The sequence below is a fragment of the Mauremys mutica genome, chromosome 2 (assembly GCF_020497125.1).
Source record: "Mauremys mutica isolate MM-2020 ecotype Southern chromosome 2, ASM2049712v1, whole genome shotgun sequence".
Lineage (NCBI taxonomy): Eukaryota > Metazoa > Chordata > Testudines > Geoemydidae > Mauremys > Mauremys mutica.
In genome coordinates this window covers 124,750,397-124,777,314 of record NC_059073.1, presented here as the reverse complement: position 1 = coordinate 124,777,314, position 26,918 = coordinate 124,750,397, and the positions used below count along the sequence as shown (strand labels likewise).

Here is a 26,918-nt window from a genome sequence, read left to right as displayed (position 1 = left end):
CCATAGTTTTTGCCCTACCAATTTCACAGCTGTGAAATAAGCCCTTCCCTGCAAAATCTGATCTCCCCCTGGTTGCTGGGAGCCCCCCAGTGAGGTGGCTCCTACCTGCAAGTCCTAGTTGGGCTCAGGAGGGAGAGGATTTGTCCTTCCTCTGCAAAGCTGGTCTCGCTGTCAAGGGGAGATAAGACCCACCTCTTCCAGGGCTGGAGCTTCATGTATCTATTGGGTTTCCGGGAAATGGGGTGGGCGAAGCCCGCCCCATGCTAACGGAACCCCCCACCCCCCCCAGCCTAAGAAACACAGGGCCTCAGAAACCCACTAATTGCGGGGGACAACTAATAAAAGAACACGGACAGGAATGTGGTCAAAGGGTCATAAGAAGGGAGCCTGACGGGGACACCGAGCAGAGACCCCGGACAGCGCCCACTGCTCCTCGAAGGCGTCAAGGGAGCCAGCAGACGCTGCCCAGAGGAACTCTGCCCAGAGACGTGGGCGGGGCGTGCCCTCACGCAGGACCCGGTCGAGGTAGGCCCGAGCAGCGGGCGGCAAAGCGGCCTTCACCTCCTGTAGTACGAGCCGGGGAGTACAAGGTCTGGAGAGCCCCATCCGCCAAGCGAGCGTCAGGGGATCCAGCCAGTCTCCCCGGTCGTAGTCCAGGAGGTCTCCGACCCTGGTGGCTTCCACCAGGACCAACCTCTGGCGCACCGTGGGGGACTCCGCCACCTGCACACGGAGCTGGGGGTTGTGTAGCAGGGGCTCCGCGAGGAGGAGCTTCATGTAGCAATGGAGGTTCCTACAGCTGGAGGAGATTTGTGGATATGGGTTGGATATTCCCCTGCTCTTAGCTGTGAGTTCCTGCTGGGATGGGGAGGGATAGGACATGGCAGCTGAGGGGTGGGTGGGTGGGAGGAGATCAGACCCACTTCTAGGTACTTTTTGGGTTGGGACCCCCAGAGTTACAACACTGTGAAATTTCAGGTGTAATCAGCTGAAAATGTGAAATTGACTAATTAAAAAACCCTCTAGCTGTGAAATTGATCAAAATGTTTAGTGTCTGAGTCTGTCTCAAAATACTTCTATCTATCCAAAATATTTTTATTTCTAATTGTAGAAAAATTGCAAATAATAAAGCTGTTAAAATGCCAATTAGTTCAAATACTCATATTGTGATCAGAATTTATTTTAAATCTCAGCAGGCTGAAATGATGGGTATTTATCAGAGGAATGGGCTATGGATTTCAGCTGAATGATTAAGTATCTGTGCAAATCATTTTAATGTTCAGAAGACTCTCAGTTTTTTCCTATTAATAGGGAAGTCATAAGTTTGAAAACTGAGATGTTCCTCAAAGCCTAATGAAGCCCACCATAAACAGTCCAAATGTAACAATAGTACATTGGTTTAAGTAAACACTTTGAGTTTCTGTGCCTCTTAAATTCTGTGCAAGACAGGAGGAGGGATGCCTATGGTAGCTTTAACACACCTTTGTGCTTTTCTGATTCTGGACTGCTTAGCAGCCGTTGACATTACTGACAGCCATTGGGGGGTGGGGCTGTCTAAGTTACTCAGCTTGTCCCTGTCTGCTTGTGGGCCGTGGCACTGCATGGACCCTTGCTTTTGCTCCACTCCTGACATGCATGCCTCCTTTTGAAATATGCATGAATGGGTCCTTACAAGACCACTTTGTGTTTTGGGCAAATCTGGATGAATCTAGCATTTTTAATATTCCTTTACACCACTGTGGTCCTTTCTGCCTGCATAAAGAGGCCATGGCAGGGTGCGCATCTTGCTCTTTGTATACATAGTGCATATAAAACTGTGAAATTTGTAGTGGGAGACTTCATTGTCTGCCTCTGACCGAAGGTGAAGGCTGAAGGAAACACATGATTCTACACACCTATTTTCCCTGGTCTATAGTACATATTTGATCTTCACTCTTTGCGCTCTGCTTATCTGAAGTGGTGGTAACATACCTTAGGAGATCTTTATGTTGACAACTGCAAAGAAAGCCAAAACAGACTTTGAGTGTGATCAGTATCCTATGCATTTGAAAACGTGGATTTGGGGATGTGTAAAATCAGAACTGGAGATGGAAAGTAATTCTATTTATCAGGAATTCAGTCTGCAGGGATAAAGGAGCAGAGGTAGCAGCATCCAGGCTTGGGGGTAGGGGAAATACATCTTGTGAATAATCAGCATTTCAAAGCTCCTTACAGCTGATCACTCAGTCTTCTGACTTTCCTGTGTGAATGGCAATTGGAGTGCAACTCTGAATATTTAATATCAGTTCAGCATGTTGGGCTTTAACACAATGCATCTTTGGTTCCCTTAAAATGTATTCTGGAGTTGAATTCCCAGGTACCTCACTTCCAGTATCTCAAAATATAAGAAAGCTATCTCAGGATTTTGTAAAAAGCTTACCCTGATAGGGGGTCATGTTGCTTCCACCAGGAGCACAACAAACTTAGTACAGTTAAGAACACTTAAAATCATTTGAAAATGACCCTTCCAGACCTTTTCTGAAGTATTTCTATTCCAGTAAGCTTCTTTTATCCAAGAACAAATTGAAAAGACAAGACTTGTGATGTGCATGTCAACAGATGCTCAGACTTCTATGCTACAGTGAAATGGCCAATCTCAAACTTACTGCACAGTCTTTCCAGATGCCATACTTGACATTTGATAGTCCCTTTGTTCTGTTCACTTGCCCTAGTTACTATGTTGAGGCATACAGGTGTTTTATCTCCTAGTTTTAGGATGACTTGGGCAACTGAGCTGTATACATATTTTAGTAGCAAAATCATAACAAAGTAGTATGTGAGGAGTGTTTATACACTTGTATTTGAGAGAGTGCTCAGAATTAAGTGAACAAATTACTTAAATCTGCTGCTATGGTTAGTGCTAATCTATCACTTATGGTAATTATTACATTTGCCAAGGTTTTTTGAGAGAGACTAGTGATCTTGAGTGCCCAACTTCAGACATCTTAAAGGAATCTGACTTTCAGAGGCTGTGGGGGGAAAAAAAGTCCTTTTGAAAATGTTTTGTGTTGAGCACCTGGAAAATTGAGGTACACTGTCACTAGTCACTTCTTAAAGTCTCAGTCTTTGTCAATAGCATGTACTGTGCACCTGTAGGAAAAAATAACTTGCTTGCTTACTTGGTTGTGTTTTTCTGTTGACAGCAACCTCTCAGATTTACAAAATTTGGCCTGCGTAATTTCAGGTGGCTTTTTTGAGAATATGTATTGTTTAAAGGAACTTCTCCTCTATTTTTCTTCCCCCATATAGAATGACTTTTCCCATAATGACTGCATGCCAAGTAATGAGAACAGTTTGGATCACATCACACCACCTCATGATGGACTTTCGATGGCCTCTCATAGACTTCAGCGGGAAGGTATGTAAATAAAATTGTTTAGAAGTTTTTGGTATTCTTTGCAGGTTAAATTTAACCTAGTGTTATGGGACTCCTATGTCTTACTCCTCACTCAACTGAGGAATTGACTGCTCCCTAAGTGCAGCTGCTTCTGGACCAGATACACATACTCTCCAATCTGGTATGAGCAGAATGACAGGATTGTAAAATTCTAGTTAGTTTCCTACTGCAAATATCAGAATGGATAGAGATTAATTGCTGGTGGGTCAAGAAATAAGCTTCCCCCGAAGCAGAGATGGTGTATTGGGAGGAGGAAAATAAACTTAACATGAACTGACATTATCCACAGTATTGGTTGCTATAGTGATGCAAAACATTTTGTGAATTAAGATGTCAATACTGTGAAGTAGTGAATTGTTACTTGCTTGGTTCACTCCTTTAACCTAAGACTCATAGACTTTAAGGTCAGAAGGGACCATCATGATCATTTAATACAGGGGTGGCCAAACTGTGGTTCATGAGCCACATGTTGCTCTTTTACAGTGAAAGTGCAGTTCACGGAGCCTCACCCCACCCCCCATTCTCCACCTATCAGACGGGTGGAGCTTGGGGCTTCTGCCCTCTGGTGGGTCTAGTGGCTTCTGCTCAGTGGGGTGGTGGGTCTAAGGGCTTCAGCCCTTGCAGGAGGAACCTGCCAGGGCTTAAGGCTTCAGCCCCACTCTTTCTGAAGCTATGAACACTGTCAGGTGCCTCCCATGGGGCTGAAGCCCGAAGCCCCCTACCCTGCTGCAGGGCAGAAGCTCCGAGTAGGTGACCACGGCTCTCAAACTTCTAAAGATTTTTGCATGTGGCTCGGAGGACCAGTAAGTTTGGCCACCCCTGATCTAGTCTTACCTCTCCTGCACATTGCAGGCCATGGAACCTCACCCACCCACTCCTGTAGTAGACTCTCAATCTCTGGCTGAGTTACCGAAGTTCTCAAATCGTGATTTAAAGACTTAAAGTTAGAGAATCCACCAGTTACACTAATTTAAACCTACAAGTGACACATGCCCCATGCTGCAGAGGAAGATGAAAAGCCCCAGGGTTTCTGCCAATCTGACATGGGGAAAATCTCTTCCTTACCCCAAATATGGTGATCAATTAGATGGTGAGGCTGTGGGCAGGACCCATCAGACATATACCTGGGAAATAATACTCAGACCCTTCTCATCTAGTGTCCAGTCACTGGCTGTTGGGGATATCTGCTGCTAGCAGTTGCAGATCAGATACATGTCAATGTAGGTGGTCCCATCATACCAAAGACTTATCAAGCTCAGTCTTGAAGCCAGTTAAGTTTTTTCCTCCCACTGCTCCCCTTGGAAGCCTGTTCCAGAGTTTCACTCCCCTGATCGTAAGAAACCTTCATCTAATTTCAAGCCTAAACTTATTTATGGCCAGTTTTATATCCATTTGTTCTTGTGTCCACATTGGCACTTTACTTTAACCCCCCACTCCCTCTCCTTCCCCCTTTTTTTATCCCTCTGATGTATTTCTAGAGAGCGGTCCTATCTCCCCTCAGTTTTCTTTTAGTTTGGCTAAATAAATCAAGCTCTTTGAGTCTCCTCTCGTAAGGTAGGTTTTCCATTCTTACGATCATCCTTGTGGGCCTTTTCTGCCTCTGTTCCAGTTTGCATTCATTTTTCCCTAAACATAGGAGACCAGATCAGGTCTCACTAGTGCCTTGTATAACTTAGAAATGTAGATTATTTTTTTAATTATTTTTGTTTACATAACTGCACTTAAAAAAAACAAAACAAAACAAAAACCTGTAAAACTTTTTAAAGCCTACAAGTCCACTCAGTCTCCTACTTGTTCAGCTAAGACAAACAATTTATGGGAGATAATGCTGCCTGCTTCTTATTAACAGTGTCACCTGAAAGTGAGAACAGGCATTCACATGGCACTTTTGTAGCCGGCATTGCAAAGTAAATACATTTTTTTACATTGTTTTATGTATGAGTGCAGTTATGTTTAAAAAAAAAAAATAAATCCTACATTTAAGTTGCACTTTCAGGATAAAGAGATTGCACTACAGTACTTATATAAGGTGAATTGAAAAATACTATTTCTTTTGTTTTTTACATTCGAAATATTTGTAATCAAAAATAATATAAAGCAAGCACTGTACACTTTGTCTTCTGTTGTAATTGAAATCAATATATTTGAAAATGTAGAAAACATCCAAAAAGATTTAAATAAATGGTATTCTATTGTTTAGCAGTGCAATTAAATCTGCTGTTAATCATGACTATTTTTTTAATCTCGTGATTAACTTCTTTAATTGTTTGACTGCCCTTCTACTTTCTCTTACAAAATTTGTTTCAAGACTTGTATATAATAAAGGTAAAACTAACAGTTCTGTAGTATTCCTGGTCACTCCTCTCTTTCTCTCTCCCCCTCCCCCCCGGCCCTTAAAAATAGGAACTATATTAGCAATTCTCCAGTCATGGGGTATGACACCACCACCCATACTCGTTTACAGATTACAGATTTATTAAAAATCCTTGCTATTGGTCTTGCAATTTCATGTTCCGGTTCCTTTTAATATTCTTGGATAGAAATGATCTGCGTTCCGCCCCCTCCCACTTAGTCACATTAAATTGTTTCTTTGACTTCCACCTAAAATGTGGTAATTTCTACTTCCATATTCTTGTTCAGTAGCCACCCTACCACTACCCCTAAGCTCTTCGTTACCCTTATTAAAAACTGAGGCAAAGTATTTGTTTTAGATGTTGGGCCATTCCTACGTGATTTTTAATCTCCTCCCCATCCTCAGCGCTTAGCTATCCCACTGCTTCTTTGATTGTTTTCTTCTTTGTATGACTATAGAACCTTTTATTGTTTTTAATTTCCTTTGCAAGATCCAACCCTACTTGGCTTTTGGCATTTTTCACTTTCTGATCTCTAATAGGTATCTTTCCCTACTGATCCATCCCACCTTTCATTCCTTGTAGGCTGTCTGCTTTGGTAAAAATAACCTGTTAAAGATGCTTGCTCTCGTCCAGCTTGGTCTGGAACCTTTCCGTATGAATTTTTTCCCCTTGCTTGGGATGCAGGCTTCAGTAATTCTAAGCCTCCTTCACATTTAGATCCTTGAGTTCTTTAGTTCAGTCCACTTCCCTAACTAATTCATTTTAAGTGTGCCCTTTTTAAATCAAGGACCCTAGTTGCTGATCTACTTTTGTTTCTTTCCATTTGGTTTAAACTGAATGAGCTCACTTGAACTGATTGTAGGGGATAACCTTGGTTCTTTTGTGAGGTCCTCATTACTCACCAAAACCAAATCTAAAATGGCATTCCCCCTTGTTAGTTCAGAAACTATTTGAAAAAATCTGTCAGCTATCACATCCAGGAAAATCTGGGCCCTACTATTGTTAGTAGCACTTATCCTCCAATCTATATCTGAGAAGTTAATCTTCCATAATCACACAATTCTCAGTACTGTTTATTTCATTAAAAACATTAGAGGTCTCCATATACAAATCGGATCCTATGAGTATCATACCCAAGTACTATCCTTGGGGAAGAAAGCTACCAGAGGTTCTACTAAGTGATTTTGACCCAAACAGACTGTTATCCATTCCGTCATTTCTAATGTCTTTGCAGTCTACCTCATCATTAATATACAGTGCAACTCCTTCATCTTTGTATTTATTTCTATCTTTCCTGAACAGCACATACCCTTCAATACTTATACTCAAGTCATGACTACTGTTCCATGATGTTTGTTATCCCTATGATACTTGGTTTCACTTCCTGCACCAGTAGTTCTGGTTCCTCTATTTTGCTCTCCAGACTCCTTGTATTGGCGTACAAAAATCATACACAACTACCCCGCTATAACGCAGTCATGGGGAGCCAAAAATCCCTACCGCGTTATAGCTGAAACCCTGTTATATCGGGGTAGGGGCAGCAGGGCTCTGGTAGTGATTTAAAGAGCTCCGGGCTCCAGGTCCTGCGGGGAGCCCCCGGCCCTTTAAATCGCTGCTGGAGCCCCACTGCCACAGCCCTGGGGTAGCGGCGGCAGGGCTCTGGTGGAATTTAAAGGGGCCGGGGCTCCCAGCAGCAGCTGGAGGCCTGGACCCTTTAAAGCACTGCCGGAGCCCCACTGCTACCGCGCTATATGTGAACCCGTGTTATATCGGGTCGCATTATAGTGGGGTAGAGGTGTACTTGTTTCTGCTTGACTTCGCCCAGATTCCTCACCCAGTTGGGTACAGTCATTCTACTGCCAGTACTGCTTAGCTTCACTGGCATTGGCACTAATAGTCAGGTATCTTTCCTCTTAATGTCCATTCTCCTACCCATTGCTGTTCCTGTCTCCATTGCTGTATCCTCTCTTACTTGGTTTTCTTCTCCTGCTCAATGTTATAATCAGGTGTGGCAATTACATGAGGGTTTTATTTGGAATGTTTTTAGCTTAACAAAATACGTAAATGGGAATGAGTCTTCTGCTTTTCTTTACAACTCCAGTTTGGAGTTTTAAAAGTGTAGTAGTGAAATACTGAAGAAAATGAGTCGCACTTGATTACCATCATGGAAAACTAGACAAACTATTACTCTATTGCATTCCTCATTAAAAACGCCCTCTTTGCTTAGGGAGTATGTATATATAGATACTCCGGGGGTAATTCTGCAACAAAAACTAAATTCTGTGCACAATATTTTAAAATTCTCCATATTTTATTTGTCAATGCAATATAATCCTGCCAGTTGCAATTATTTTGGTAAATTATTTAAACTACAATACAATGGATGGAGAATGGGATTGTAGGGAATTGGAGGAAATATCCAAACCCCCTTTGTCTAATAGTAACGTAGCTAGGTTTGACCCTTTATTTCTAGTTTATTAGTCAACAAATTATATGCAGCCATATGCTCAGTATTACATCATAGGCAACTGGAGAGCAAGTGAGGCCTGGGGAATCAAACTCACAATTTATATCGGCTGCCAACCATTTTCAGAAAGGTTAGTAGTAGACAGTTCATAGAGCACATTTTGATCGGAGAATTTTTCAGTCCAAAAAATTAGACCAGTTCTAATCACTGAAGCACCATAAGCATTTATATGGTCCTACTGTCTTTTACAATAAGGCTCCTTTATACCTCTCTGGCAATGTAAAGGAGCCTTAAAACTTTTACACGTTTTATGCTCCTGGGGGGGACGCACTAAGAATAGGAACAAATCACTAATAGTGGGACCAACTAAGTAGTCAGGCTGCTATGTTATATTCTGCCTGAGAGTACAGAGCCTGCCTCCAAACACCCCAAAGCCCCTCCATGCCAGACATGCTGCAATAGTGAGCCAGAAGGACAGAGTCTCTCTTGTTCATTCAATTGCATGCCTGCCCAGTCCCACCCCCTGGCATTAACTGATGTCTCCCCACGAACGTCAGCCCTCTCCCACCCCCCACGCTGATTTACGTCTTCACCGGCTGCTCCGAGCAGTGGTGCAGAATTCATCCAGGAGTGTGTAGTGCATCTTCCAGGTGGGATCGCTGAGTAGAGTTCAGGTAACTTGGAAACTTGTGGCAATCATATATCTTATCCAGTAAACCCCAGTTCTTCTCGTATAGATGACTTCAGAACTCTGTTTTCAAGCCAGCTGTAAAATATATTTTTGTTCCTGTATGTATAACTCAAAAGGCAAAGCAACACTGCAAGATGGGGTAATTAGACTGTAGGGAAGTTGAGTTTGGAGGAAAGAACTAAGGCATAACTATCTTCATATTACAAAAACATCTCAGAAGTTCTGTCTTGGGTTTGAAGCCCCATTGTGCTAACCACTATAAGTGGTTAGAAATTGACTGGGAAAACAAGAGATTTTAGCTTCTAGACTTGGTTCTGGTACGTAATTTGATTGTAGCTAAGTGTTTAAAACGATGTTTAGAATGATGGTAAGCTGTAGAATGCACACATGCATACTAAGTTGACATTCAGCATGAATATGTATTGTGTACAGAATGAGTCTGAGCTATGTATGAACCATTATCTTAGCCAGTGTTACTTAATTTAACTAGATGACCAATCCATCCACTTACTTAAACTCTTAAAAACACTGACTCTGGAAGAAAAGTCTATTTAAAAACATAAATAAAAAAGCAACGTAGGAAATTACAAAACTAAGTCTTTATTTCAGAAACACTTATAGGCTGCTTAGAGGTAACTACAATGTTAGTGCTCTGATTGATGACAATCTAAAGCATTGAAAAGCAAGAAAATGACTAGTAAAGGACATTACACATCTTACACTGCCTACATAATAAATGCATCATAGTTATTCCTTAAATATTATAAATATTTCAACACAAGTCTTAAATAGCGTAAAATAAAATACTAGTTTCTTTTTCAATATTAATATCAAATGTGCACACACATAGTTAGGATCAGCCTCAAATACTAGTCGGCATACACTTTCCCTATTAAATCATAAACGTATGGTGAAATGTCATAATTACATGTACATCATTATCAAATGATTGTAAGAATGTAAACCAAGAATTCTTCTGTCTGTATGCAAACGTTAACTGGTATTTCCCATTTAACCATACCTCTTAAGGACCCTCCCAAGGGCCAGACTCAAGGTATTATGCAATGCATATTTCTTTATAATTAAAAACAATGCATTTGTTAACATAGGCAGTTGAAGATTTTGTAAGGTTAACTGTTCTGTTATCTTTAAGTTCTTGAGCTTAAAGTGACAGGTGTAGCAGACTTAACTTGAAACTTTTTTGTTTAATTTTTGGGCTAACTTAAATGTCTATGTATTGGTGGGTAAGGTCACTTTTTTTTCCTCTTGTTACTTTGAAAACAAGTTGCTCTCACAATTTAAAAAAAACACACACAACTGGGAAGTGACATTTAAAATTCCTAGCTATAAAAGATACTGTTTATGGTTTGGAAACTAAGTATTTCAGGAGTTGTGGGATTATAGGATTTCAGGTTTGTGTAGTTGCTTGTTCCAGTTTATCCAAGATTCAGTTACTAATTTAGCTGTTTAAGTCTGGAACTGGCATTTACAAATTGATGTCTAACCTACTGAAACTTTTAAATTTAAATGCAGTATGAGCAGAAGCTGTACAAGTTATATAAGGTGATAATATTGCAGCTGATTTGGCAAGAATGAATAACCCTATTCTAATGAATATATGCAAGGAGGTTAATTAAGATTCCTTATCTCTGAATTACCTAACATTTTAACAATTTCAACCTTAATTTTTTCAGTGATGAAATAACAAGCTTGCTACTTAATAAATTTTTAAAAAAAAAGTGAGCAGAACAACGAGAGAATCTCCAGCAGACAGAATTGTACAAAAGATCCATGTCTTTCCTTCTTCAAGGTCGCTGATACAAATGCTAATGTTGTGACCTTACTTAACTTATGAGGTCTGTCAAGATCAGCCCATGGTTGTAAGGAAATGGATTCTTTATATTGATGCATACTTGGGGCATGTCATGCTATGTCCCAAAATCACTTTTATTAGGTCGACTTACAGCCAGGGCAGGAATTACTGCAGTGGCTGATGTCACCACTACCCTCCTTTTTTGTCAGTGGTGTGCATCCTCACTATAAGCGCTTCCACCAACTGAAGAGAGGCAGTATGGGAGCCTGAGAGCCAGAGCTCTCAGCCCTGCACAGCTTCATGCTGGGAGCCCAGTTGCCGCCTGGGCTTCTCGCCTCCCAGCATAGAGCTGTGAAATTGAAAAGACACTTGCATCCACTTTTGTATAACGCAGTGTCTACGCCAGGGGTCAGCAACCTTTCAGAAGTGGTGTGCCGAGTCTTCATTTATTCACTCTAATTTAAAGTTTTGCGTGCCAGTAATACATTTTAAGGTTTTTAGGTCTCTTTCGATAAGTCTGTAATATACAACAATAGTTGTTATATGTAAAATAAATAAGGTTTTTAAAATGTTTAAGAAGCTTCACTTAAAATTAAATTAAAATGGAGAGTCCCCCGGACTGGTGGCCAGGACCCGGGCAGTGTGAGTGCCACTGAAAATCAGCTTGCGTGCTGCCTTTGGCATGCATGCCATAGGTTGCCTACCCCTGGTCTACAAATACACTGTGTCTCCTTAACTACACTGACATAAGCGCTACGCCTCACATGGAGGTGGAGTAGTTACACTCTACGTCGGCGGGATGAGTCTGTATTGTGTACACGGACATAATTAGGTCAGTGTAAACTGCCCTACGTCGACCTAATTGTAGCATTGACCAGGCCTTAGAGAAACCAGATAAGAGGAGCCTCTCAGCTTCATAACAGCTTTATACAGAATCTTTCTTACAAGTTACATCCTGAAAAACACCGATTCAAGTTTTGAGTAGTATTTGAAGTCTACAACACCATATCTCCTTAACAAGTATCAGCAAGGAGTGCCCCCTTTTTCTCAGGTGTGGGAGACCATGTGGAGGGTTCAGAGGGTGTATAGAGCCTGTAGCCCACCCTCTCCAATGCAATGTAGTGAAACTGCCCCGGCCTGTTACTGGGTGTGTCTGGGTGCTGGAACTATTATTCTCAATCTCTTCAGCTCTTTTTCAGTAATTCTGCGTATGAACAAGTTCAAAATCTGCCAATATTAATATAGTACTTCTCTCTTCCAGTAGTCTCACCATCCTTCTCTCCTCCCCACCCCTTTTCTGTTCATTGACTTGTTCATGCTGTCATACGTCTATCAGTATTCTACATGTTACCTCTCTTCTCGCTTTGACTTACAAACCCTGCCTTCTGTTTAGTGGGCCCTATTTCTTGACTCCTGCAAAATGGGACTGCAAGGCACAGGAGTTGACTGTTTTCAGTTAGCTGCACAGAAACATTTTGCTATAAATGCATAATTTATTTTACAATATTATTTTAAGGCTTTCTCTTCTCTGACAGTAATTACTGGATTGACTGTGTAAGGTTTTATGCCCACATCTCTAATATAGTATAATACATCTGGACAGAAATACACAAAATGGTGGCAATCAGTGTTGAGAATCTAGTTTTGAAGAGTGGTTTTCAGACCAAAGAAACTTATTTCCTTGAGCAGCAGGACCATGAGCTTCTGCTCCTATTTGCCCAAGAAAAAGTAACTGGCAGCGAGGATGCATGATTCTCTGATGTGGTGATGCTGTCATAACAGATAAATACATTTTCAAACCAGACCTATACCTAATACAACAAATTGTTGTTGTTTTTTTTCTTTCAGCTGTACACATTGAGAAGATAACACTGAAAGGAGTACCAAGAAAAAGGGCTGACAAACATTTGGAGTACACCTTCAAAGTAAGCAAATAACAGCTGGCTTTTAAAAGTACATCTTTTTAATATGAAGTTAACACCGCTTTGGGATATACAAATTGTTTTTAAAGTACTAGTGTTTAGTGAGATTTCTCTCCCAACTAGTTCTTTTAAAGTGGTGTCTAGTATTCTAAGACACTTGCTCTTTGCCTCCTTCATTAAGGTATGGCGCAAATGCTGCCTGTACTACCAGGCCTGAGGTTTGAAGATACAACATACTGAGCACCAGTTAGGCCTCTTCTAAATGTAGTGTGTGTTACTCCAGAGGGATGATATGCCTGAAAATCTTGGCCTCTTTGGGTCTAACCCAGACTTGGAGAGCTGTATGCTTGTGATAATTCTAAAACAGAGTACTAGTAAAATATTTAATACTAAAACTGTTTAATTTCTTAGTAAAAATACCGAATATTTGTCCTGAGGTTTTGTCTCTGCAGCTACCAGTAGTATGGAAGTCAGGGAGGCATTCAAGGCCATGTGGCCCTTTTATAACTATATTCTGAATGTTTGATACTACAAAAAGGTGGCCCTGACAAGCACTGCTTTCTGGAAGGTCTACCTGGTGCATCCCACAAGCATGAGAATATCCAGAGACAATGATCTGATGGTTACCAGGGATTGGGGGTTGATTACCAATTAGAAATGAGTAGTGCTTTGCTCAGGGATGGGCAAACTATGGCCCGCGGGCTGGATCCGGCCCTTCAGGGCTTTGGATCCGGCCCGCGGGATTACCCCTGGTGGTGCTGCAGGCCTGGTGCTGCTCTCAGAAGCAGCCCCCGGGCCGGGAGGCAAAGGGCTCCATGTGCGCACGCAGAGCCCTCTGGCCCCCCCCACCCAGGGGCCGCAGCACTTCCTGGAGTGGCGTGGGGACAGGGCAGGCATGCAGGGAGCCTGCCCTGGCCCTGGTGTGCGCCACTGCCACCCCGGAGCCACTTTAGGTAAGCGGCACCGGGCTGGAGCTCAAACCCCTCCTGCCCCCCGCCCCCCAACTTCCTGCCCTAAGCTCTCTGCCTGTACCTCGCACCCCTCCTGCACCCAACCCCCTTCCCTGAGCCCCCTCTTACACTCTGCACCCCTTCTCTGCCCCAATCCCTTGTCCTGAGCCCCTTCCTCCACATCCCGCACTCCACCCGCCCTGCCCCGGCCCTGCATACAATTTCCTCACCCAGATGTGGCCCTCGCCCCAAAAAGTTTGCCCACCCCTGGCTTTGCTACTAGTTCAGAAAAATAGCTTTTTATACTGAAGTGCATTAAGTTAGACCAGTGGTCCCCAACCTTTTCGTCTGGCAGGCACCAGACGAAGGACTGTGGCGGCGGTGGAGCATCCGCCGAAATGCCCCTGAATTTCTGCCACATTTCGGCGACGACGTCTCTCGAAGACGCCGCTTGTCAGCAGCAAGCGGTGTCTTCGAGAGGCGTCGCCGCCGAAATGCGGCAGAAATTCAGGGGCATTTCGGCGGATGCTCCACTGCTGGCCAAGACGCGGGCGCATTTAGCCCCAGGGGCACCGCGTTGGGGACCCCTGAGTTAGACTATTAATACTGTGTATCCGTGAATTCTGTAAACTGGTGCTACTTTGACTAAATGAGGACAACTTACAGTTTGTCCCTAGTCAATGCTATGTAATGTGGCCAAGTACATAAGGCACTGGATTGGGACTCAGAAGGCTTGGGTTTGATTCCTTTCCCCATCTGTAAAATGTGATAATGATACTAATCTTTTGCAAAGCATTTTGAGATCTGTTAATAAAGTGCTATATAAAAGCAAGGTATTTCAGCAGCTAACCTTATGGGCCACTGACAAGTAGACATGAAAATATACAGTAACAATATTCCCAGGCAAAAACTTTTTTAAGTTTGGAGCTAAAGTTTAAAAAAAAAAATCTCACTTGTGTTTTGGGGGGACAGAAAACCATAATGTTGTAGAGCACATTAATTTAGAATTTAGTCTGCAAAATGTATCACACTGCAGATGCACAGGCTGTTATTATTGAAGCAATCTTAACTGGTGTAAAAGTGGCTCTCTGAGAACAACCAGAAACTTGGGTTATGTCTGTTTCAGCTGGGAGCATGCCTCCCTGCCCAGTAGACAGACTTGTGCTCTCTACTTGAGTTAGCATGCTAAAAATAGTAGGTTGGACACTGGCATGGGCAGCTGCTTGAGCTAACCACCAGAGTCCAACTCTGCCTACCCCTCTGGATCTGAGCTCTGATAGCTAGACCAAACTACTGCCTGTGCCACAATATCCACACTAGCAGTCGGCCCCACCATGTTATGCAATGGACCTTTGACAAAATTACTGTACTTAGTGATGGACATGCCATTCAATTTTTTAAAAAAATTACTGCGGATCTCAACATTTTTACTGCAGAGACATGTGTCCATGTACAGACATGTTGCTGACCCCTGCACCCACTGCTACTTCTAACACACTAGTTGAGCAAAGTTAACAACTGGGAGGCATGCTCCCATCTGCAGCATAGACATACCCTTTAGACAACCATCTCCAGCCATCGCATAATCATTTCATTAGTGACATAAACATGAGTAACTCAAAGGTGTTTCAGAGAGCCAGTCTGCAGGTTGTCATGATAGCAGTCTGGAAATCCCACATGAAGTAGGAAGGGAGCAGAGACTTGCTGGAAAGCATTTAAGTGAATTCTCCAGCTCCACTCCCTTTGTACTCTTAGGGTGGAGAATAGCTCCTTCTCCAGCACATCTGGGAACCCAAACAACTAGATCTTGGCTATTCAACTTTTTCCTTTTGCTCCAAACTACTTGAAGGGTCTGCCTTGTAAGTTCTTCTCTACCCTTCAATAAATATGAGGTTCTAGAAACTCTCATCCTCCACAATCATAGCAGCTTACAAGGCTCTCCAGGATCTGGATTGAAAATGGTAATGGTTAGAGCCACTCAGCTATTGCTAAATACTCTCTTATTTTGAGCTATCAGCTCCACTTCCTGGTATATAGGATCTTCTGAAGTTAGGTCTGAAGCTAGAAAACAGAGCCATTTAGCAGAGGAGGGGGAAATAATTTACTCTTCACTTAAAAAGTAATTATATGGAGGCTTTATTTTGCTGTTCACATATTGGCTAGTGCAGCAAAGCATGGAGAAGCATTGATACAGTGTATAAACACATACCAGAATATGGAGTCTACTCTAACTTCATAACATTTTTTGATGCAAACTTTTGCAATACTTATTGCATTCTACATCCATCTTTTGTATGACTTTTTAAACATTAAAACTCCTTAACTTTGAGAGAGCTAAGTATATCATTTTACAGTTAGAGTAACTGAACAGAGGTTTTGACTTACCCAAGTAGGAATAGTGGAACTAAATTTTGTATGCCTCACTTGGAATCCTCTTCTCTAAAGAAACTGTGGTTTACTGGGCTTGTGTCTGGTACTGGGAGCCAGTGATTACTGAGCACTAATACTGCTTCTTCTAGTAATTTAGTTGTATAGCCTCAGATGCATAATTTAGGCCCAAATTTTCAAGTGTGTGCTAATCTTGTGTGTCCAGCTTGATTTCTCTCTCTTCCCCCTCTTCCCCCCCATCACTCTCTCGCATTCTGGAGATGATTGATTTATTGGTGCTTGTTCCTCCCAACATGCTGTAAAAACTCTATGGCCCACCTGTGCCGCAGCAACTGGTTTTCTGCATATAAAAAGGGAGACCAGGGTTAGGGGGTAGTAAGAAGGGCAATTGCATGGGGCCCCTATGCCACAGGGCCCCGCAAAGCTAAGTTGCTCAGGCTTTGGCTTCAGCCCCAGGTCATGGAGCTCAGGGCCCTGGGCTTCAGCTCGATGCAGTGGGGCTTTGACTTTTTGCCCTGGGCACCAGTGAGTCTAACACTGGCCCTGCTTGGAGAACTCCCTGAAACCTGTTTGGAGCCCCCCAGGGGACCCCAGACCCCTGGTTGAGAACCACTATTTTAGAGGATATCCAAAGTTAGTAGTCTCCTTTTGAAAGTGTGGCCCTTACTATCTATATTTTGCCAAAATGGATATTAATACTTAATTGCAGTGGGTATTTGTATACCATCTTGAAATGGACAGTGCTGTAGATGTACTAAACATATTTAGTATAATGCAAGGAAAGAAACATGATGTAACGTTCCTTTTCTTCTCCTCTCCCTTCCTATCAGGTAACCTGGTCTGATCTTTCCGTAACATGTGTAACAAAAACACATCAGGAGCTGCAGGAGTTCCTACTAAAAGTATGTATTCAAGTGTAAGCAACCTACAAGAGTACTGTACATCACACTACAATTTCATGGGATGGGGCACTAGTAGACGATGATTTTGGCTCTTGAGCTTCAATGACAGAAGCTTGAGAATATTGCTAGACTCTTGGCTTTCAGGAAAGCACTGATTGAATGAATACCAATGTATGTTAACCATTCCATTTAAAGGAATGTATATTGTATGGTGATTTCTTTCCAAAGTATGTTGACCATCCTTCTGCCTAAGCAGGACTAGAAGGTATGGTTTTTATCAAGAACCAAAGGATAAGATTCCTTGGTTGGCAGGAGACGGTAGTTTGAGATGGGAGACAACCCTTCCTACCCTTTTGGTTCTAATTGAGCTATTATAAAGCTGTAAGGCTGGCTTTCTTTATGCTCCCAGGGGAGCTTGGAGCTAACACTGGACATGGTCTACATGGATGCTAACAAACATGTTAGTACTGCTCTAGGAAAATAACTTAATTACTGGTGCAAAGCCAAGAATACCAAACTTCTTACAATTTTCTACCTGGTGTTGTAGAGACAAATGCAATCCACTTCCCTGAGGAGCTCACAAAATATGAGTAAACTAGCAGATATTTGTGCTGTATGTCCATTGTGTCCTGTAAAATGGGTTAAAACAGTACTATCATCCTAGCTACTGTGGTCTTGCATCCATTCCTCAGTGGCTATTCTTGGGTTGTGCCTACCCTGGGGAATCTTCCTTTACCTCTCCCAATGATTCAGAGCATTAACGAGAGCGTGGCTCGAATAGCTTCTGGTGTTACTGTTACCCTGTTAACGGGAACTGTGGCACATGTAACTTTATACAGAGAGCATCTTGATGGACCCCAGTGCATATGAATTATCAGTGTTTGGAGCTCCGCTACTCAAAAGGGGAATAACAGTTAAGTTCATATTGGAAAACCCTTCTTGCTCAGCATACAATTCCAGACTTTTTTGAATGTTATACGCTTTTTTCATTTGGGAGACTTCTAGATCTGTGAGAGCTTTGAAGGGTTCTAAGAGCTTGTGTACATTACCCGTGGGATCGACGCACAGTGATCGATCCAGCGGGGGTTGATTTTATCATGTCTAATCTAGACACAATAAATTGACTGCTGAGCACTCCTGTCAACTCTGGTAATCCACTGGAGCAGAGGCGCAGATGGAGTTGATGGGTGAGTTTCAGCCATCGACTCACCACAGTATGTTGACTTCATCTACTTGAATTGCATAGCTGAAGTTACGTAACTTAGATCTCCCCCTCCCCCCACTCCCAGTGTAGACCATGCCTAAGAGACCTTCCTCAGCTTTCTAGTAACCACTCAAGTGCTAAGAAGCCTGTTCATGTCTGCTTCCAGGTGCAGAGCTAAGCCTAGAGATTTAACTATTAAGAATCCAGCGGGTATGGATTTAGTTGAAGTATGTATGACCCTAATTTAGACTGGCTACACAATGTGGTGCAAATGATTGGCCAGCACCATAATGGTAAAATACTGTCTCTAACAAATAGAGAGGGATCCACACCAAGTGACTCTGCAAAGAGGCAGTGGGTCTCTGAGAGTAGTGAGGCACAGGATGGCTGTAATGATATTACACTACCTAATAGGGATGATCAACATCCTGGTAGACTAACTCAGACAGAATCTGTGGTACCAGTATGATCCCTGAAAGTCAGTTGCAGCATGGATATTTTTCTGGTGGGAATACATCTGTCTAATGTTATAACAAGACATGATACCAATGTCAGAGGTTCTGTTCTAGGCCAGATGAAGATGTTAGTCACTTCAGTTGTTTTTCTGCCAAATTGGGGAACAGATCTCTTTTGCCTCCCTCTTCCGTCCCTTTGTTATCAAGCATGTGGAATAAAGTCTGGCAAGAAAGGGCACTGCTTTTAGTGGTTTCCATTGTTCTATTGGTGCAACTTCCAATAACAGTGTGACTGAGCAGTTTTACTGGTAAGTAACTTTCATATACACATACTCATGCTGCTGCTTTTGTATTTGATACCTTTTTTGATGAGTTATCTTGCCCCTAGAGCAGTTCAGAGACGGATGAGTGATTACGGTCATGGAAAAATCCTTGTATGAAGGATTCCCAGTCATCTTTACGTTAGAAAGACAAATAGGGGGATATGATAAGTGTATAAAACCTTCAGTAGAACCTCAGGGTTACAGACACAGAAATACAAACTGACCAGTCAGCCTCATTTGGAACCAGAAGTATGCAATCAGGCAGCAGAGATAAAAAAAAAAAAGCAAATACTGTACAGCCCAGTGTTACATGTAAATTACTAAAAAGGGAAAGATTTAAAAAAAAAACGGACAAGATAAGGAAACTATTTCTGTGCTTGTTTCATTTAAATTAAAATTCTTAAGCATCCTTTTTCTTCTACATAGTAAAGTTTCAAAGCTGTATTAAGTCAATGTTAAATTTTGAAAACAACCATAACGTTTTGTTCAGAGTTATGAACAACTTCCATTCCTGAGGTGTTCATAACTCTGAGGTTCTACTGTATACTATAGAGTAGGTAGATAGAGAGCTTCTGTTCTACCCTCATAGTGCAAGAATAATTGGACATTCAGTGAAACTGATTAAAGGAATTAGACTCACAGGATGTTGCTGAGGCCAAGGCATAATTCACAGAGGGATTCAACATTTGTATGGCTAACACAAACAGTTTGTTAAATTCTGAAAGGGATAACTGGATAAGCATGTGGTCTGGTAGGTAGTCATTCTCCAAGTAGTAGGTACAGTGAAACCCCACTATAACACGATAATTGGGGTCCACAAAATTCCATCACGATAAATGCAGGATCACTTTATAGTGGGGTTATGAAAATTTACCATTTCAAGCCGGTCTGTTTGTCTTGTTTAAAAAATAAAAATAAAAAAAAAATAAAAAAATTATCCCAGCATGTTTTAAATAGGAGTAGTATTTAATTACATGTACATGAAAGAAACATGTGAAATCGACAATACTAATCATTGCGCAGAGTGCAAAGTCAATCTGGTTGCATGACTCCGTAATTTTAAATTTCATCTCTTCTTAAAGCTATCTAGTGTGGTCTGCTTATTTGCCGCAGACTGTTGGCTTCTAGCAAAGTCAAAAATACTTCTGAGTTGGAGGATTTTGACGCTGTCCATGTCTTGTATCAGAGGGGTAGCCGTGTTAGTCTGGTTCTGTAGAAGCAGCAAAGAATCCTGTGGCACCTTATAGACTAACAGACGTTTTGCAGCATGAGCTTTCGTGGGTGAATACCCACTTCTTCAGAAGAAGGTCTGAAGAAGTGGGTATTCACCCACGAAAGCTCATGCTGCAAAATGTCTGTTAGTCTATAAGGTGCCACAGGATTCTTTGCTGCTGTCCATGTCTTGAGTTTCCAGCCACCTCAAACTGGCTTCTAGGTGCTTTACTGCCTCAGATGCTTTTGGTGGGGGAGTTGAGGTGCTGCCGTCATCGTCGTCATTAGTGCCACTGGTTTCGGGCTTTGGTGGTGCAGCTTTATTCTTCCCGCTGACCTTTGCAACAATTTCATCATTTGAGATGTGTTCATATGGGGCAGATGTCATCTGCTGAAAACCAGCTGAGGATATCATGACTGTGCTCATATTCTCTGAGTGCTTCTTTGGCTAAACATACGTTGTCTTCAGTGAATCTTGTAAATTCAGGCTCGTCGTTGTTACCATTGTGTGTAGATGACGGAAAAGCTGGATCAAGACCCTTTATCCAGCATCATTCAATGCAACGTGCAGAGATAGCAGCATCCCAGGCTTTCCCACTGAGGTGACAGACTTCTTTCAAGTTGAGTGACGCCAGTGATGTGTCAATGGAGGAGTTGTTATCCGCTACCATCTGCTTGATCATTTCACGACTATAGTTTTGCCTTGGTCCAGTGGCTGGATTTCTGACAGTGTTCTCCGGGAGATAAGAGACATTAATCTTGCCGTCATGACTGACAAGATTTTCCACTGTGGGGTGGGCAGGGCAATTATCCAGCAGGAGAGCTTTTTTCTCCTGCTTGAGTTTTCGCAAATGACCCAGAACGGCTGGCACGAAAGTTTTATGGAACCAGTCTTTAAATATGGAGCTATTCATCCATGCATTCTTGCTGTTGGTGTATTCGAAGGGAAGGGCCTTCATATTAACATGATGAAAACATCTGGGAGACCTCGCTTTTCCGATCATCAGAGGTCTGACTTTGTGGCTGCTAGACTTGTTGATGCAAAACAAGAGTGACTCGGTCCTTCCTCTGCTTAAAGCCTTTTCATTTGTGACTATCAGTCCTGGTTGTGAGGGTGCAATCGGGGAACATTTTAAAGCCTAAACCAGTCTCGTGGCACTTGTAAACTTGATCGGCTGTGTAGCAACCTTCCTCCAGCAACTTTTTAATCTCAGTTGGGTAGGAATCGGCAGCCTCTTTATCAGCTGAGCGGATTTCCCCAGACACAAGAACTTGGCTTATAGTGTGCCTTTTCTTGAATCTGTCCCGCCAGCCATTACTCTCCTTAAATTTTGGATTCTTTTCCATTGATAAGGCGATCAAATTTCTCTGCTTGATCTTTCAGAATAGTGCCAGAAATGGGAACTCCTTCTGAGTGAGCCTGGACAAACCATTGGTACAAGGCTGAATCTAGGCTTTTGTCATTAGCAAACTTGACCTTTTTATGCTGTAAACCAGTTTCCTCTTCAAGAATGCAGGGTAGGCTACCGAGCTTTTCTTCTTTTTTCCACCCTTGAAGAGTGGACTCGCTAATTCCTAGATCTCTAGCAAGCTGAGTTAGTTGTTTGTCCTTCTTCAGTTGATCCAGGCCGTACAATTTTCTCTTGGGCAGAAAACTACTTGCATTTGTGAACTGGCGTATCCATAACTGTAAAATATTTTTTTAAAATAGGAAATTAATAACAAGTTCATAGGCAAACACCATACACATGTACAACCCGAGAACTAAGTGCAATGGGCCTGCAATGGCCATGAGTCACTTTATCCTATAAAACCGGAAGAACGCAGTTTATTTATAAATGTCATTTAAAAAAAAAGATTCCAGCAAAACGTGGATAGTATTACGGCCTTAAAGGGGAGCCAACTTATGATTGCATTATATCCAAATTTGTGTTATCATGGGGCACGTTATTGCAAGGGTTGACTGTATTAGATGAGACCTTAGTGAGGACAGTCTGTCCTGTATCTACCTGCGGCAGGGTTTCTTGCATCTAGGTTTGGCTTCTCTCAGATAGGACATTGGAATAAGTAGATCATGGATTTAATGCTCTTTCCTGTGTTACCTAGACTAATAGTCTTCAACACTCACTTTCAAAGTTTCTTGAGAAACTCATTTAAAAGGTTCTAGACTGTTCAGTCGCTGAAGTCTAGAAGAAAATGTTCACTCCATCGGTTAGGCAATTCAAGAGGGAATTTTGCTCAAACGACAAGCCAAGATGAGCCATTTCAAGTTTTCCACTCTTCAAGGTAACAGAAAAAGAAGCTCTGCTTCCAAAGGGAAATGAAGCTGTGCCAAGGCTGCATCTGCAATCTCCATCTCAAACTGCTACATGATTCCCTCACTTCAGTGGCCCAAGAAAGCATAATGGGGAAATCTATGCACCTCTACAATGTCTGGTAGGGGAATCTTATTAATTCCATAGGGCTACTCTGTGGAATAGAAATACCCTATTTAGGACAGATTAATTCAGTCCCCTTCATTACAACAAACCCCATAAAGCAAAGGACTATTCAGGTCATTCTAATACTTCCATTTCATCTCGGAAAGATCTCATTAACTGAATCTCCATGAGAACTTGCAGTATATTCAAATCTGTACGTCCCCACATGTGTCATGATGATTGACTTAGGTATGTTTTGGAAATTTTACTAAGTCCTCTTGCATCCAAATTCACTTTTTACATAATGGTTTCAAAGCAGGCACTTCAAGAATTTAGGTCTTGACCAGTTAAACTGTCATTTAAGGTGGCATCCCTGGATAATGAACACCTATCAAGATTTTTGTGCTGTGGATCTCTGCAAGCCTTCCCCAGTTTGTAGATTTCCATTCTGGTCTAAGACATTCCTACTTTCAACACTTGATTTGAGTTTAAAGTTCGTATTTTCTGTGGTCAAAATCTCCTTTCTCATTACCACTAATTTAGCACCAAGTCTCTGATGTCCGTATCTTAAAAACCAAACACCTATAGAACACAAGCTCTTATGAAAGCACCTAGTCCTAGAGATGAAGACGGGCACTCTACTCACACTTGACTTAGGAATATTATATTTCATGAGTCTTCATGTTTCCTCTGCTTCCACTAGCTGCTGTGGTCTAGTCCATGAGACCAATGCCCACTTCATGAAGTGGAGAGTAAAAAAAAACCTCTACTTCTGAAATTTGCCACTTTCTTTTTTTCTATGCCTTCGTTACTCTTTGTGTGGGATGTTAATTTGCAGGTTTTTATTTAGAAATTCTGATTGTCAAGTTTTGTAAGTTGCTACCTAGCAGTTGCGCACATTGCATTAAATATGAGGTACCGATAGTTCTTCATGCAGTGCAAGAAATTCTTAACTCCTGGCCAGTGAATAACATGCAGTTCCCAGCTAGCACTCTGACTTCAGTCTCTTCAAATATGCTGAAGGATGCTGCTGACAGACAACTGCTTCTTTGTAAACGGTATAACCTATTGATCATAGCTGTCACTAGATGTTAAAAGGTGCAGTATTGCTATTCAGTTAAATTTTGGAAATTGACATTGGATTACTAGCATTTCTCAAATAAAAATTCAATAACTATCTTTTTTTTCTTAGACGTTCTTTATTAGAATCTCATCTCATGCTTTCATATTACAGCACATCATTTCGAAGCTTTCGTGTAAAGAATGTTAACAAATTTTTGTCTCCAACTAAATTGGAACATCTAAGTGGCCTCGGACACTTTAATATTCACAGTTCTCTAACAAATTGTTTTGCTGTTAACTGGGGCACACGCTTCTAGAGCAATGAGATTTGTTTTAAAAGTAGCAAATCCAAGCTCAGTGCTGCTAAGTACATGCAATTATACTTCTTATAAAGCGTACTGTTGTCAAGTCTTTGAATATGAAAGTGCATAACTCATTTGGAATCCTTTCACCAGCTTCCAAAGGAACTGTCTTCTGAAGCGTTTGACAAGACCATTTTACGAGCACTAAATCAGGGTTTCCAGAAGAAGGAAGAACGGCGGCACCCAGATCTAGAGCCAATAATAAGGTAACCAGCTGAGCAGACAAATTATTTTCTTTGAAAAAAACCACCTAAGTTAAGTGAGCTGTCAGCAGCATGGCATTCTGTGATAAGACTTCCTCAGTGGCTCTGGGCTTCTTCAGAAAAGTAATATAAGATATGAGTCGCATGTGGAAACCTATTGTATCTTATTCTGTCCAGTTTCTCTTCATTTCCTTTTTGGTTTTTTTCTCTCCCCTCCTCCCCTTAACTTTGAAGAAAAGAAAATAGATTCCTCTTTTTCAGGTCAAATGAGCATTTCCTTCCCTCAACCAGTGTTCAGTCATTTTTTTTCCCATTGAACCTATTTTCTATATGCTTTCTTCCCTCCCTCTTTTGTGAATATGTACTGCAGAATGAAACTTTATTTCAAAATCTCCAGTGGCTACCAGACTCAATCCATTGACTTTAGTGGGAATTAATTGAGCTCATGGGGCAGAGCATTTACAGGCAAAATGGACTTGCAGTGGCTAAGTGAAACAGCAACTGTTTTATCTTTGAGAGCCTGGTATTCAACTGAGACACTCTTAGGAAGATACTCTTAATAATTAGCTGCTCTACTCAAGAAAATGCTTGTCTTGAGATAACATTATATGGTAGCGTTATATCCAGGGATCAGATCTCCATTGTATTAGGAGCTGTACAAACACTATAGGAAGACAGTGCCCCAAAGGGCTAATAGTTTCATGTAAGATAGGAGGCAATGAGTGACAAACAAGATGTCTTGAAAGAGAATGGGTAAGGGTAGTATCATGTGAAGATAGAATTAAATAGCCTAGCTATATGTAGAATTTGATAGTCCCAAATAATCCAAATCCAAATTGATTTTAATAGAAATTCCAGGACACACACTCTAAAATTGGAGTATACATATCTTTAAGGCTAATAGCATGACACGGAGGCTGTAATGCATGATTATGAAAGAATTACAAAGCCAGGAAATTCTGTTAAGGTTACACTTAAAAGAAATCCAAACATGTTATGGTATGGAAATGTGGTTAAGATACCCAAACATTGTTAACTGTCCTGTGATGCCATGCATTAACCATATAATTATGGCATTGTGGTTTTTGTGGTTCCAGGTTAGATTAAACTGACTTTTTTTTTTCCCCTCGTGGTGTCACTGCAGGACAGAGTTAAATTTTTGTTTGTTGTTTTAAATGTAACACAACTTGACGTTTTTCAGCAATGGAAAGCATAGTTTTCTGGAAAATGGAACTGGGTAATACTCTTCAGCAAGCAAAAACTGGAACTTGGGCTGGATTTTCAAAGTACTTGATGTTAGCCTAAGCCTTCTCTTACTTGAAGGCTCACGGGTTTCATTGCTGACTCAGTGGGAGCAGATTTAAATAAACACAGAGTGCTTTTGAAAATCCAGTCCTTTTTCATGTTTACCTCCAAGAATATTCAGACTACTACTCTGACTTATTTCCATAGACAAATTTAAATCTACACGTAAAAGAATAAACTGACTGGATTTGGTAGCCCCTTGTGCTCAGTTTCAAAAAAATTTAAGATGCTGGAGCACTAATTCCATGGTCTGGTAGCCCCAAGTCTTGCTTATGAATGTTACAGTCAGTTAAAAAGTTCAAGCTAGTCTGAAACCAAAAATGTGGAATTTAAAAAAAAAATAAAAAAATAAAAATTCTATATGAATGGATGTTTTTAGATGAACATTGAGACTTCTTTACAAGTCATGGTTGGTTTTTGCTTTTAACTATTCCTTTGCAAGGTCTGTACTCTAACAATACTGTACTAGCTCAAAGACAAAGATGGACTTTTTTATATTGTCTATACCAAATTAAGTGTTAACGAAAACTAAACGTTGTTTCATGGTTAATTTAGGATGATTTTAAATGACTTATGGCTTTACGTTAAAAACCAATGTCTTAAAGTAACTGAAAACTCTTTTATTTCAGGCAGCTATTTTCAAATATGTCACAGGCTTTTCTGCAGAGTCAGAGAGTGTACAATTTCTTCCAGTCAATTTCATCAGAATCTTTGCACACTCACAGTAAGAAATTTCTAAATATTCTTTTGTATAATACGAAGAAGCTGTAAGACTTTTTTCTTCCTTCCCCCAAGTTACTTTATCCCTTTTATGAACTTTGTATCCATTGCAGAAGTGACTATTCACTGGCCCCCCTCTCCAGAATACAAATCTAGAATGAGACTGAAGATACTGTAGAATGTTTTGTTTTCTTTGAGTTTCTAGCAAAGGGGCAAGTAAACTTTTTTTGGCCTGAGGGCCACATCAGGTTTCCAGAATTGTATGGAGGGCTGATTAGAGGAGGCTGTGCCTCCCCAAACAGCCAGGTGTGGCCCAGCCCCTGCCCCCTATCCAACCCCCTTGTTCCCCGGACCCTACACCCCTGACTCCCCCCCCCCCCCACCACATCCAACCCCTGCTCTCCTTCCTGACTGTCCCCCTGGGACCCTGCCCCATTCAACCCCCCTTCTCCCTGACTGCTCCCCCTGCACCCATTCAACTCCCGTTCCATGCCCTCTGACTGCCCCGACCACTATTCACACCCCTGCCCCCTGACCACCACCCTGAACTCCCATGCCCTCTACCCATCCCCCACTGCTCCCTGCCCCTTACCGTTCTGCCTGGAGCATCAGTGGCTGGTGGCACTACAGCTGCGCTGCCAAGAGCACCAAGACAGGCAGCCGTTTCGCCTGCTGGAGCCAGCCACACCACTGCACAGCACAGAGCACTGGGTCAGGCTGCGGCTCTGC

The 26,918-nt window shown here is 41.8% G+C and overlaps 1 protein-coding gene across 2 annotated transcripts in view; it reads left to right on the top strand.

Moving 5' to 3' along the window:
• The window catches only part of ZCCHC2 (zinc finger CCHC-type containing 2), an 82,724-nt gene that overhangs the window by 11,391 nt on the left and 44,415 nt on the right, over window positions 1-26,918 (top strand). For both annotated transcript variants that reach the window (XM_045005294.1, XM_045005292.1), the window contains exons 2-6: window positions 3,289-3,397; window positions 12,610-12,686; window positions 16,852-16,923; window positions 24,055-24,167; window positions 26,099-26,193. In XM_045005294.1, coding sequence (XP_044861229.1) covers window positions 3,289-3,397; window positions 12,610-12,686; window positions 16,852-16,923; window positions 24,055-24,167; window positions 26,099-26,193 — 466 coding nt within the window. The remainder of the gene's footprint in view (window positions 1-3,288; window positions 3,398-12,609; window positions 12,687-16,851; window positions 16,924-24,054; window positions 24,168-26,098; window positions 26,194-26,918) is intronic.